We start from the raw sequence: 14,949 nt of genomic DNA on the forward strand, positions 1-14,949 counted from the left end.
CTGGACCTTCAGTTGCTGACCTCAAGCCGCAATGTGGGGGCAGGAAGGAGGGCGGGCCTGCTGGTGTCAAAGGTCACACTTCAAACTCATCATTCTTGAACAGGGGTCACATATCCACACTGACCTTGCCACGGGCAGTCAGGGGGTCGCCTGTTGTGGTTCCGGAAAAGTGGTTCTCCGCTGGGAAACTGACTCAGGACTTTCTGATCCAGCGAAAGGACAAGAAACGGCCGAGGAGCTTCGGCGGACCCAGTTCTGAGGAGCTGAGTCCTCCAGTTCAGGAGCACATGCTGCTCTCAACCGACCTTCCGGTCGGACGGGTCAGCTCTGGCGGGGAGGCGGGCAGAAACGTACTGCGGTTAAAAACTCGCACTTCCGCCTTCCTCAGCCACGTGACCTCTGCTTCCGTCCATCATTCATTCAGCTTCGCTCTCTTCCGCAACAGTGCTACAGCACGTGTTCCACGCGCGACCCCACGGGTCCCGTCACCGTCGCTCTCACCTGCCGCGGTCGCGGAGCCGCGGGGCATCGTTTTCTGAGCAACGTGGAGATGGTGAGTGCCCGGTGCGACCGGAGAGCGGGAAGGGCTGGCTCCATTCGGCCGGAATGCGCCGCAGGCGCGCGTCTCGCCCCCCTCCCCCCGTCATCCCCACCGGAGTCTCGGCGCTCAGCCGCAGGGTGTGATCCTGGCCTCTTGTCCGGTCCCCACGTAAGGATCCCCTGCGTCCCGACCTCAGTGTCCGCCCTCCGCCGTGGGGTCTGGTGCCGGCGCTGTGGGAATATTTCCAGAGGTGTCTTAGGAACGCGCCCCTAATATTGTGAGGAAAATGCAAACTTTCACGCATTAAAATGAGGTGAAGAGATGGATTTAAGGAGTCATTCACATAATAGTGACTTTTCCATACGAGCTGCAGAGTTGGCGACACTGTGATCCTGTTCTCTTTCATGTTAAAATCTGAGTCGGAATTTTATGCACATTCTCTAAATACGTGACCTATAAAGGCTAGACATAGTCTGTTCTGATTGACTTGCAATTTATCATGAGTTTGGTAGTGAACTGATATTTTCTGAAAGAGATATCCAGTTTCCAGTTATTTAAAACTATGAAAGTGCCCTAGAATTCTTTTCCCTTGCTGTATCCTGTACCGCTGATGAGTATTTATGAAGGAAACAGATCCATGGCGACCATGCCGCCTGGCTCAACCCCGGACCCCGAGTTCACCAGGCCCTCCTCTTTCCTCCTATCTCGTTTTGGACAAGGGGCGATCAGAGGGAAAACTTGATCACAACTTCCCAAATCAAGAAAAGCCACTGGCCTGCGGGTTGATGCGGAGTCAGCCCACCCTGGGCCGGGTTTTTTGTTTGTTTTCGTTTTGTTTTGTTTTTGCACCTTCTAACGCCCGCCCGTACTGTCCCTGGAGAAAGTGTGGCAGGGAACGGGCGGCGCCCTGAATCAGCATTCCTGCGGGGTTGATCCAGGTGACCTCCATCTCCGCCCACCACTCAGGCCCCAGGGACTGTAACTGTCCAATCAGGGGAGGCGGTCTGGGGACTGAGTATAATCGTGATTACTGAGGGGGGCTAGGAACTCCGCCGGAACGATCTGGCCTTCTGTCCTACCAGGGTCCCGTGTGTGCCCGAGATCTGTCCAGTCAGAGTCCACAGTCCAGTCACAATGCTGGACCTTGCAGTACCGTTCAATCAGGCTTGTGGGTGGTGCATTCACAGCCCACGTAATCGTTGCTCTCCGGAGCCCTAGAGCTAGTCCACCCCTTGTGGCTCCACTTGTCTGGCTCGTCCTGTCGACAGCCCTGGAGGAGGAGCTGCGGGTAGGATCCGGCAGCCTGCACCAGGGCCTCGGGATGGTGAATGCTTGGAGTCGGACTTGAGACCAGGAGAGGCTGGTTCCACTGACCGGAACCGGCTGGAAGTGATTGCAGGCCTGGTCTCCCATGTCCCTCTCCCCGGCTTCCCCCACCCCCATTCCCAAGAATTCGGGCTTGAATCTCTTTCCTCCGCAGGGGTTGGGTTTCCGGTGTCCTGGTATCATGTGGGGTCCCAGGGGTCCTCACCCAGGTCTGCAGCTGGGTTGTGGGACCCATGGAGGGCGGGACCACCACCGACTGGGTACGCAGAGGCTGATGGGGGAGCCTGTAGAGTAGGTACAAGGCTCCTATTGTAGAGCTATGTCAGCGTTTGAAATCAGAGAGAGAAGTGCTTTTCTGGGTGAGGAGGGTGAGCAGGAAGGTGGTGTTGAGGCAGGATAGTAAGAATGTAGGAAAATTCCTTGGCAAGTGAAATTGGGAAACAGACACAGCTGAACAAACATACAGAAGGCAACCACAGCTGGAAGGCCTGGGTGCCTAGCAACGGCAAAACTGGCACCGGGGTGGCCTTTCTTCCCCTGGCATATTGCTGGTTGCAATTTAGGCACCACTCTGCCTCTCCCCCACACCTTAACTTCCTAAAGTATTTCAGCTCCAGGCCCAGAAAACCAGCAAAACCGGGCAGGAGACTATGCCAGGACCAGCTGAATGACTAATAACCTCCTGCCCTAGGGCTGGCCAGTCAGTAGAGACCAAGACCCTGAAAGTGCACACCTGGAAAAGCTGATGAATATCCTATTGGGCTCCTCTCCTAAACTCCTACCCTTAAAAAACCCTCAAAACAAAGGTCCTAGTGCCACTCTTCCTTTCAGAAGCCCACAACTTTCCCTCCCCTCCTTCACCTAGGGGCATGCATGTCCTCAAGTCTAAGGGACCTCACAAAAGCAGGGTAGCAATCAAAGCAGTGCCCTCTAGGCTCATTTCTCTCCTCTAGCATTTCTAGAGAGCTGAAGCAGCCCCACCTAGGATCTCTCCTGTTGGCTGCTTCTATCCTAAGCCCTTGTTTCACTGGTCCCAGCTTTAACAAATGTACTCTCAAACTCACCTGGACTCATGTTATGAAATCGCTCCTGCACACATGGCTCTGGCTGGGAGTGCTCAGTGGGCTGGAGTGTTGTCCAGATACACCAAGGTTGCAGGTTCAGTCCCCAGTCAGGGCACATACAAGAATCAACCAATGAATGCATAAATGGGTGGAACAAGTTGATGTTTCTTTCTCTCTCTCTCTCTCCCTCCCTTCCTAGCTCTCTCTAAAATCAATAAATAAAAAAATTTAAGGAAAGAAAAAGAACCCACACTCTATAGGCTGGCCTGAGGCAGACCTGCTCTGGGCCTGGTCCCTTCCTGGTTAACAGTGTGATGGGACCATCCTCCATATACTGAGTGACTTCTCAGCTCAGGTCAGCAGGGGCTTGTTCTGCAACTTAGTGCTTGTTCATATGGGGCCAGTGGGAATATGTGGAGAGAGGGGTCCAAACTCGAGGTGCTGTGGAGAGGACAGGAAGCTGACTAAATCTTGGGTTTAAAATAATGGGAAATTGTGATTACTTGGACAAGGCTATGAAAGAGGAAAAATCCAGGCTTTGTGAAGAGAGACCTTTATTTAAAAGAATTACTTTAAAGGATGGGGAGAAGGGACTGGTACACTCAGAGCAGGAGCTGTGCTGTAGGGAGAAATTCTCATCAGCTGATCTCCAAGTGTTTCAAGAAAAGAGTTGTTTTGCTTTTATAGAAGGAGTCCACAAAACTAGGAAGTACCAGATGTGGCTGGGGTGGCAGGTCCTCAGGTCAGTGAGTTCTCAGTAAGGGCTGCTGTCCCTGGCTGGATGAAGGTGGGTCAAAGTTAAGCCGCCTGGCAGAAGAGGGGAGGCTGGACAAAGTCTGGCCAACAAGCGTTTGCTATGCTTGCTCAGTGGTGATGAGCAGTTCACCTAATCAATGGTGAGACACAGAACTGGGATTTTGTGGGGTCTGCCTCTGGCCTTGTCATGGATAAGCAAAGGGAAGGGGGTTCTTGCAGTCTGCCTTTTTCCAGAACAAATTGATGGAGCGTTTTTTTCACCTCCACCAATGTTTCTAGGAACACAGGACTCAAGGAGGGTACAGGGTTGTCGTCTGATACCTGTGAGCCACCAGCCCCTTGTGTTGGGTTCAGCACTGAGCTTTCCCTTTTTCCAGCCTCAGGTTTCAGCAGATGTAAAGTGACTGAATGCTTTTTGCCTGCTTTCTTTCCTTTAGTGAGGGTGGTAAGTCAGTCAGGTCTGTGTCCTGTCTGGCTGACTCCTGTTATTCCTGGACTGACCCAAGAGGCTGCTAAGGAAAAGTGTCTCAATAGAGTATACTCCCTTCCATTACAGTTTTAGGGAAAATGCATGCAGTTCCACACCTTCGTGTGAGGTGGGTGGAGATATGGATTAGAATATTCATAAAAATTTTAGTAACCCATTCAGGGTTGAGTGTGTGACATTGTGTGATCTTATCCCACTTCCTGTTAATAGCTGGTCTTTAGAGATTAATGGAAATTCTGAGAAATGTGACTAAGGAACTGATGTGTTCAATTCTGATTAATTGATTTATAATTTGTTATGACAATAATAATAAACTGACACTTGTCTTCTGAAAGAGATACTCAGTTTCTAGTTTCTTAAATCCATAACAGTAACCTAGAACTTCCCTCCCCCAGTTCATCCGGAAGCATGATTCTATGGGATCTCATGCATAGGCTGGAACAGGGGTCCTTCTCTCATCTAAATGACAACAGTGCTTGAAGCAGTTGTTTCACCTTGGTAGGTACAAGCTCCTCCCAAAGCTAGTCCTGAGTAGGAGATGAAGGACACTGCAGTGGGGCCTTGCTGGGCACCTCCCTCTAGAGGGGGCCTCCAGCCCCTAAAACTACCCAAAAGAGAAGCCACGGAACCTGGGGAGCCCACCTACCTGCACATGGGCCGTAGCGGTTCGTCCTGAGGCGCACTGTGGATGTCTTGGGGCTGTGTGTAAAATGCCGGCTTAAATTTTGCATTAAGGTTGAATAATAATACAAACATCCATGCACTCACTGCCTCGGTGAAGAGCCAGGCCCCGGGCAGTCGTTAGCACCCTGCATCTCCCACGTGCTGCTGCTGTGTGTCATCTTGCTCTCGCTGCCAGGGTGACTGCTGTCCCGAGTCTTATTCCTTATGCCTTTACCAGCCCTTACTCGTCTCCAAGCAGTGTATGGTTTGATTTTTGCCCCTTAAATTTCCGATAAGTGAATGCTAACATTAGTATACCATTACTGTTACCCAGGGGCTTCTCTGTGATCCTAGCGTCAGGCTTGGTCTCCAGTTTACTCATCCATACCGCTGTTTGTGTGGTCTGGGTTCTTTTCAGTGTATTTTTGCTAGTCAGCAGGTAGACAACAGGCATTCTGGTTTTCATCTCCAAGTGGAAATTGCAACTTCGGTTTCTATACTTCAGAGACAAATCATGGTGTCATACATATGGGTAAGTTTAAATTTACCAGAAAATGATGGCAGAGCATATGAATTGACACACATACACCCCCCTCCGTACCTTTTATTCTTGTGTCCACCACTTATGTTACCTAAGTTAATTTTTGTTTTCCAAAAATGTATGGCCCAGAATCTTCTGGTAACATGGTTTTTTACTGATCACCATTGAGACTGAGCATGTGGTATTCCATCTTCTGTGAAAATTTTCAGTCACTTGGTGTCATTTTACTCATTTCTATCTTCTCTTATTTCTGATGTTTTCTTAGACACTCTGGGCAAGAATCCCCTTTTCATGTGCAGATACTGTACACATTTTCTCAAGCGTGGTTTATCTTTTCACTGTCTTTACTTTGTGCTGATGAATGAACTCTTTTTTTTTTTTTTTAAGATTTTATTTATTTATCTTTTTAGAGAGGGGAGAAGGGAAGGAGAAGGAGAAGGGAAGAAACATTGACAGGAGAGAAACATTGATCGGTTGCCTCTCTTATGCCTCAACTGGGGACCAAACCCGCAACCTGGGCAGGTGCCCTGGCCAGGAATCAACTGGCAACCTTTCCCTTTGCAGGATGATGCCCAACCAACTGAGCCACACCAGTCAGGCCTGGTGAATGAACTCTTAATGTTATTAGAATTGAATTGCTTCTTTTCACACGTTTCTTGGTATTCCTGGGTTTTATTCTTCTTGAATAAAATTGCCATTAATTTAAGAAGAATATATTTTTAGCTTGTCAAACCTATTTTTCAGCAGCATCAATTGAGATATAATTTAAATACCATAAAGTCTACCTGTTTAACGTAACTGTATTTCGTTCATTTACAGAATTGTACCACCATCCCCATATTCTCATTTGAAACATTTTTATCACCCTAAAAAGAAACCATGTATCAACGGGTCGTCACTCTGCATCCATTTCGTCCCCCCTACCACCAGCAGTGCTTCATCTATTTTCTGTCTCTATAGATTGGCTTCCGTACATGACACAGCACTATCTGTGGTCTTTGTGATGTCTGTCTGGTAATAATGTATTTATAGGATATTGATTTTGTGCCGTGAACCAGAACTTCATTCCTCTTATTGGCAAATATATTCCATTGTGTAAATAATCCCACATTTTGCTTATCCTAGTCACTTCATGGACTTCAGAGTTGTTTCCACTTTTTGGCTATTATGAATCATGCTGCTATGAATATCTGTGTAGTAGTTTTTGTGTTGATGTTTGTTCAGTTCTCCTGAGCATGTAAACACCTGTAAGTGGAATTGCTGTGTTTGTGATAACCATGCTCATTACTTTAAGGGCCCTCCAGGCTGTCTTCCAAAGTGGCTTTAACACTTTACTTCCCATAGGCTGTGTGGGAGGGTTCCTCATATTCTTGCCAGCACTTGTCTGTCTGTCCTCACAGCCATCCTAGAGGGTGAGCAGCTGTCTGCTTTAGTTTTGATTGGATTTTCCTGATGACTAAGGTCTAGCGCCTTTCATGTGCTGATAGGCCATTTGTATTTCTTATTTGAAAAGATGTCTACTCACATTTTTTGCCCATTATTTGTTGTATTATTTGTCTTATATTGTTATTTTTTTATTTTTTATTCTCATATGAGTTTTTGTAAATATATTTAGAATAGAAGGCTCGTATCAGGTGTGTCATTAGCAAAGCCTAGTTGCAACCCCAGCTGAGGTGGCATTGTTTTTCTTGTAATTGATGTTTTGGGATTTTTTTTCTTTAAATTTTTAGGATATATTTTTATTTTCAATAATCTCTGATTCTTTTTATAATTGCTGGCTCTTTTTTCATGAATTCAGTGTCATTTGACACTGCTTTAAAGATAGTAATTAGGTTATTTGTTATTTTCTCTCCTTTAAAGTGCACATGGCTCTCTTACCTTCAGATCCCTCCAGGATTGTTCTTGGAGTGGCCATTTTCCTTAAATTCAGGCACTCCGTTGTCTACCTGAGAGGCTCTGCTGGCCTGTCAGAGGAACCTGGCCCTCCTCTTACCCAACAGGTGTGCCAGGCCCTGGGCCCTGGCTTATGTCAATGACCACAGGGTCCACCTCATCTTGGAAGGGGTTGTGTCTCTATCTTTGTCAGATATGAGAGGACTAGATTGGGCTCCTGGATGCTGTTGACACCCGAGGCGGGAACTGTGAAGAGCAAGCAGCACTAGACATCTCAGTGTTTGTGACATGCTGACATGCTGGTTTCAAGTCTTGAAGTTCACAAGGAAGTAACTTGTGAGCAAGTCAAGTACCCATTTCCATGTTATCTGAATGACAGTTTTATTTTTCAGTCTTTAGCTTACCACAGAATCTCTCATTTGAAATCATTCTTTTTTAATTATGTTGATAGAAATTTATATCAGTTGTTGTTGAACTTTGCTTCAAGGTTCCAAGCACTTACCATTACTGCATGTACTGCTTTGGGTTTGCTTGTTTATCGTCATTTCCCATAAGAGTGTGAGGTCCTAGGAATTGAGTCTGGGTTCCTGACTGACAGCCTGCCCCATTTTCCTGCACATGTTGGCGAAGTGGTGCCTTGTTGAAATAGAATGTGTGGGATGTTTCAGAACTCAGTGGTCTTTGCGGATGTGGCTGTGAACTTCACTCAGGAAGAGTGGGCTTTGCTGGATGCTGCTCAGAGGAAGCTCTACAGAGAAGTGATGCTGGAGACCTGCAGGAACCTGGCCTCTTTGGGTAAGGATCTTCCCTTCACTTAGATTTTAAGGAAGACATATTTCTTATAATTCTTATTTCTTATTGGAGTCAAGAAATGAAAATATGTTGAAAGAAGAACAGACACAGTTCAAGGCTTCATGGACCTCACCTAGAGTCAGATGGCTTTTCCATGATAAAGTTTCATGTATTAAATTGACTTTTCATTTATTTTGAATAAAAGTCTGAGGTTTTTTAATTTTATAAGTATGACCATAGTTTCTCCAGTTCGTTATGGGGCAATAGGAGCAGCCTTATGGTTTTCAACCCTGAGAACGTTACACTTTGGTTAGGGCATGTTTGAATGGTAATCTTGCTGCAGAATAAACCCATACTTACCCATCATCAAGAAGCCTTGCAAATGAGGGTATTGGCCCATCTCATGGAATGTTTGTTGCCCTCCATCCTCACTTGTGATGATGAGCTTTTCTTCAGGAGCAGGGCAGCAGACACACACCCTCTGATCTCCCAGCGGCACCGGGACTGTGAGAAAGGCTTCTTCTAGTGCCTTGGTGCCTGTGACCACCAGGAGAGCAACGATCCTCGGGAGGCACAAGCTCTAGACAAGGGATTGATATTTGGACATATCTGCTAGGAACACAACTCAGTCTGTGTTTGAAAAGGATGACATTTGTGATTTACCTGGCATCCCTGTTGGACTTTTCATCCATCCTCACTCACTTGGGAAGACTTTTCGTATCTCCTCTTGTAAGGGGATCATTTGCGCATGTGCATTTTGCCCATTTCCTTTCAGTTTTGCTTCTGTGATAATATTTACATCACACTCAGTCTCCATGGCCCTGGCCAGGTGGCCCAGTTGGTTGGAGCGTTGTCCCACACACCAGAAGGTTGCAGGTTTGATTCCAGGTCAGGGCACACACCTAGGTTGTGGGTTAAATCCCTGATTGGGGTGCACATGGGAGTCAACCAATGGATGTTTCTCTGTCACATCAATGTTTCTCTTCCCCTCTCCCTTCTCTCTCTTTAAAATCAATAAAGAAATATCTTCAAGTGAGGATTTAAAAAAAAAAAAAATCAGTTTCCATTTCTTTTGAAGTATTTTGTAGTAAACAAGTTGCCATTTTGACTCATTTTCCCTAATATTGCCAAAGTCTCAAATAGCTGAGGTCTCAGATTATTTCTTTACTTACATATCCATTCTTCCTTATAGAATTTGTTTACACATTTTGGGATCAGTACATGAAAATAAGTTTCCATGGGGTCTATTTTCTTTTTCCCCTAAGAAATTAAATTACAGGCTTCAGAGATATTGTGGGTTTGGTTTCAGACCACTTCAAGAAAGCCAGTATCACAATAAAATGAGTCACACAAATATTTTGGTTTCACAGTGTATATAAAAGTTAAATTTATACTATACTATAGTCTATTACATGTGCAGTGGCATTGTGTCTTAAAAAAACCTACATGCCTCAGTTAAAAATACTTTATCGCTACCAAAGGCTAACCATTATCCAAGCCCTCAGCAAGTCACAGTCTTTTTGCTGGTAGAGGGTCTTACCTTCAATTTGTAGAAAAGGCAGTACCTGCATAGCACAATCAAGTGAAGCATACTACACTGTGATATGCCTATGTGCTATCCGTTGTTGTAGCTTGTTGCGTTCAAGTCAAAACCAGTGGATCAAGCCCTTGGTGGGAAAACTTGGAGACTGAAATATCCAGTGAAGACAATATAGTAAGATTCACAAGAAATGATTCCTGGACTGTTTTTGGAGAACATTGGACAGTTCATGACTTTGGAGATCAGCACCAAACCCAGGGGAGGCGTCTGAGGTGAGTGGCGCTCCCACAGGAGGAGGGGCTCTTGGCAGAGTGTTAGACTAACTTGAAATTAAAGAAGAAGCATAAACCTAGCTGAACAATTGTGTACTTAGAGAATGATCGCCAGACGATGTTTTCATAAATGTGATGTAGTTATTGAGTATCTACTCAGAATTCAGTTGGAAACAACGATCAGGAAACCCCAGATGTAAGAAACATTGAACTATTGTTACGGCTCTGTTTGAGCTCAGCCAGAGCCTTAAGCTCGCTCCATGTTGTAACAGTGCAAATGGCACAGAAAGTGTACATATTTGTTGAAAATGGTAAATATATACTCACAGTAATAATAGCCATCTATAAATTATGAATAGAGAAGTTCCTTATAATTATATCCCTAATAATGTGCTATTTCCTTTGAATAGAAGTCACGTGCTGGAGACTCCCTGTGAGAGTAATGAAGCTAATCCATGCGGAGACACCCTGAACCACATCACAGATCTTCCTGTGGGGGAGAGACATCCACCCGGAGTTAAACCCCATGAGTGCGCTAAGTGTGGAAAAGCCTGCAGGAATCCACCAAGACCTCCCACTGGACACGAACCTCATCCATGTGAGGAATGTGGACAAGCCTGCAGGTGTGTCTCATGTCCAAGCCCTCACGTGGGACCAGACTGTGTGGAGAAACCCTGTCACTGTCAGGAGACTGGGAGAGCACCTGAGGGATACGCGCAGAGTCTCAATAATAAAAGCTCCATTGAGTGTCAGAAATGTGGAAAAGCTTTCGCTTGCCCCTCCTCCTTTCAAGGACATTTGAGAGGTCAGTGTGAACAGAAAATCCACATGTGTAAAGTGTGTGGGAAAGCCTTTATGTTTGGGTGCCACCTTAGACGACATGTAAGAACTCACACTGGAGAGAAGCCCTATGAGTGTAAGGAATGTGGGAAAGGCTTCAGCTGTAACTCCTACCTACGAGAACACGTGAGAATGCACACTGGGGAGAAACCCTATGAATGTGAGCACTGTGGAAAAGCATTCCGATTTTACTCCTACCTTCGAGAACACATGAGGACGCACACTGGAGATAGACCTTACGAATGTCAGCAGTGTGGCAAAGCCTTCCGGCACCTGTCCTCCCTGCAATCACATGTGAGGACACACACTGGGGAGAAACCCTATGAGTGTAAGGAATGTGGGAGGAGTTTCCGTTGTCCCAAATACTTTAGAAAACACGTGAAAACACACAGTGGAAGGAAACGCTATGAATGTGCAGAATGTGGGAAAGCCTTTGATTATTCCTCATCCCTTCGTGAGCATGTGAGAACTCACAGTGAAGAGAAGCCCTATGAATGTATGGAGTGTGGGAAAGCGTTCAGGTGTCCTTCATCCCTGCAAAGACACGCGCGAATGCACACTGGGGAGAAACCCTATGAATGTCAGAAATGTGGTGAAGCCTTCAGGCATTACACATCCTTGCGAAGACACGGGAGGACACATGCTGGATAGAAACTCTGAATACAGGGACTGTATTTATTTTTCCTTAAAACTTTGAGGACACACGAGAGAAACCGAGTGGAAAGTAGGTGGGAAAGTTTTAGATCTTCACTGATGTGCGTGAAAACTCAGGGCAGTATAGAAATTTTTTGTTACAAGTATGGTTTTCCTTAAAAGTGCCTCACCCTGGAGAGGGATCCCTGTGTGTTAATTTCTAGTTCATGTTACTGATATGTTCACTTAAGATATAATTACTCCTCTATGTCCCCTTCATCTGTACTGCATACATTTTGCTATGTTTGACTTTAATTGAACAGTTATATAAAACTTGTCTCAATTCCATTATGTCTTTTGACTCAGAGGTGATAAGTGGTTTTTTTCTTTTCCTTTTCCTTTTTCATTTGTAACTTGATATATTTTAGATAAAAAGTTTTTTTGATAGTCACTTTCCATTATGTTCCTAGCATGTGATCACGATATGGGTTCTGTATTGTTGAAATTTCTGGTTCATTGCTGCAGATACTGGAGTTTTCTGACTCAGTCTCTATGCTCCCCTTCAGTCTTTAGTACAATACTAAAAGACAAATATTCTACATTGGTTGCTAGTGGATGCCAGCCTTGTGTTCCTCACAGAAATTAGTAATCATGGGAAGATCTTGGAAGAGAACAGTCCTGTCTGCTTATGTTCATAATATGACCTCTGTTCATTGTCTTTGATCTTGGTTGGAAATTGGAATCAATACATTGAGTTAAAAAGAGAACTTGTGGCATGAAGATAAAAGCTGGCATCCAGATGGTTCCACTGAATTGTGTGGTGAGCTTGGGTGAAGTAGGAAACCATATCCCATTGTCCTGTTTATGGTTCTGGGCTAAAGGTCACAAGAAGAGGAAGATGCGTGAGGCAGAAGTGAAGAGGCCATCTCTCAGATGTTCTGTGCCGTCAGCAGACAGAGATGTGGGAACCTAGTGCACCTTAGATACAGCACATTCTTCAGACTTCTTGCCCTGCCCATCTGGAACAGCCCCAACCAAACACATTTGACATTAGTTCACTCTCAGGCAGAAGATTCCATAGACTGTTTCCTAGGGTCCCCTGTCATGGATCCTCTGGTTTTCAGGTTCACACTGTAGCTCTTCGGTATCCATCAGGTCACTGCAGGTAGTGGCGATCGCTCAGATGTATTAAATCTAGGACAGTACTTTAGTGGACCCGGACTGCTTGGGAATTACAGAATGGAACCTCCATTCGTTGCCATGTTCTTTTCCTAGTCTTGTATGTCAACACCTTTGAAATGTGACCCCTAGTCACTATCTATTTAACAGGGGTATTTACACATGGTGTTCAGCTTCTCCAACCCCCTAATGGTGGCATTCTGGTGTGTGCAGCTACAGAGGAAAGTGTGGGTTGGACCAGATGCAGCGTCCACACAAACCCAGGCATACTTCGAACCCTCACTTGCAGGGTGGGGGGGGTGCCAAATATGTTTATTTGCCTACCCCTCACCAGCTGGGAACACTGGTTCTTGCACCAAGACTGCTTTGGCAGTTGTCTAAGGTAGAGATTATCAACCATTTTCATCTCACGGCATACATAAACTAATTACTAAAAGTCTATGGCATGCCAAAAAATATATTTTTGCTGATCTGACAAAAAGTAGGAATGATTTTGCTTCACTCACATCAGATGGCTATTGTGTTGGTGGTTGTCATTTTTTTATTTGACAATTTAAGGGAAAAGAGGTCAGTGCCCCTGGCTAAATTGTCAGGTATTGCATGTTTTAAAAATTTTTGGAGCCCACCACTGTGCTTCTTGTGGTACACCGGTTAAACATCGCTGGCCTAGGGTGTTGTTACAGACACACAGTAAATGGTGTTACTGCATTAGTCAAGTCGCTGTAGTTCTCAGGCAGTTGCCATCGTGGGGATATGCCATCCTACCTGGGCACCTCCGTGGCCACCCTTTTTATGACCCAATCTTCAGTATCTACTGAAGGCTTGTCTGCTGGGGCTCAAACCCAGGCCAGGGCATCTGCTTCCTGATGGCCATGGAGCATGAGTGCCTTATGAACCTGGACTTGGAAGAGAATGAGGTCACCTCAGGATCTTACAGGTGAACCCCAATGTGTCCCCAAACATCCTGACCCCACAAGTCACACTCATGATCATCCACCTTTCAGCCTCCTGTGGTGCAAACCACTGGATTGATCCCTCCAAAGTGGCACAAAGGGTGCAAAGGGTGAGTTTCCAGAGCTCTTGAATCACCAGACAGCTCTGCCTTCTGCCCAGTGAATTCTGGGGTTCATTCCTTGGTGAGAGGCCCCTCCTGGAGGAGCACTGGGGCTACTACTCGGAGCTCTTTCTTTGTGGGCATATGTCAGGTTTCTGTCTCCTCCAGAGCCGGGACACATCCAGGGGTACTGTCTCCTGTGTCTCTGCCATAGTGCGTGGCCCATACCTTCTGGAGTCACAGATGAGTGGAGTGGTAGCCCTGCTTGCAAGGTGCCCTGAGCTTTCATCAGCTCCACCAGTGTTGTTTTACTGCTTTTCTTCTCAAAGGTGGCTTGCTACTCTGATGCCTGGCTCCATGTGTGCTCTTTTTTCACCAAGTGGCATAAAGGACAGAGGCACTGTGCCAGGTGGGGAATGAAAGTCCTCCTAAGTTCCAAATCTCTAAAGGCTTGCACCTCTTCCACCTTTTCAGGGACGAGATAGGCTGCGCCTTGTAAAACAGATCTCCTGGGGCCAGACCCTTCTCACCTGACCAAGGACACCCAAACCTCGGGGTGGTGCCTGGGCCCTGAGTTGTCTGTGGGTTCACAGCCCTGCTCCTTCCCAGATGTTTTAGCAGAGCATGTAGTAGCCTGCAGCAGAGGCCTGTCTTTGGGTATTAATATGACCTCTTCCGTGTTATGGGCCCATCATAGTGATGTGGGCAAGATCAGAACAGGCTTGGGGCCACCACCCAAGGCCACACTGGGCTGTGCAGAGAGCCCTAGGGAATCACCTGAAAGGTATGACTGCCCCTCCCACACGAAGGCAAATTGACTTAGTTATCAGAAGCCTGTGCTGTCAAAGCCTCCATGAATCTCCCTGAAGATGAAGCACTGCTGCAGGAACGCCTCTTGCCTAACATCAGAGTTGGTAGTCTTTGTTGACACCTTTTAAGGATGGGTAGAAGCCTATCCTACCAGAACAGAGAGCTCCTCAGAGGCAGTGAAAGCCTTACTGAAGGAAATAATCCCTCACTTTGACCTACCTGACAGCATCCAGAACGATAATGGACCTGCTTTTGTTTCAGAAATTACGCACATTAGTAAATTTTTAGGAATCAAATGGAGACTCCACGTGACATGGAGACCTCAGGCTTCTGGGAAGGCAGAGAAGATGAATCACACCTTGAAGAAAAACATAGCCAAGCCGTGTGGAGAAGAGCACCTCCGCTGGGATCAAGTTCACCTATTGCCCTGCTCAGGATATGGGTGGCTCTTCAAAGTGGGGTTCGGTTGAGTCCTTATCAAATTGTGTGCGGACGACCATTTCAGGCTACGATTGGTGTGGGAGATATGTATATAGATCAAGAAGTTAAAGTAAAGAA

General features: G+C 46.1%; 1 protein-coding gene across 1 annotated transcript; it reads left to right on the plus strand.

Annotated features, from left to right (window-relative positions):
* Nucleotides 1–402: 402 nt before the first annotated feature.
* On the plus strand, nucleotides 403–11,649 carry LOC129081032 (zinc finger protein 77-like; the record flags this gene model as incomplete). Its single annotated transcript, XM_054586600.1, has 3 exons — nucleotides 403–553; nucleotides 7,940–8,066; nucleotides 10,286–11,649. Coding segments are annotated over 3 exons (1,359 nt in total), but the record flags the coding sequence as incomplete, so codon positions are not given.
* Nucleotides 11,650–14,949: the final 3,300 nt, after the last annotated feature.

This window comes from Pteronotus mesoamericanus, unplaced genomic scaffold (assembly GCF_021234165.1).
Source record: "Pteronotus mesoamericanus isolate MK-2021 breed Mesoamerican mustached bat unplaced genomic scaffold, CSHL_Meso_final contig_1210, whole genome shotgun sequence".
Taxonomy (NCBI): Eukaryota; Metazoa; Chordata; class Mammalia; order Chiroptera; family Mormoopidae; genus Pteronotus; species Pteronotus mesoamericanus.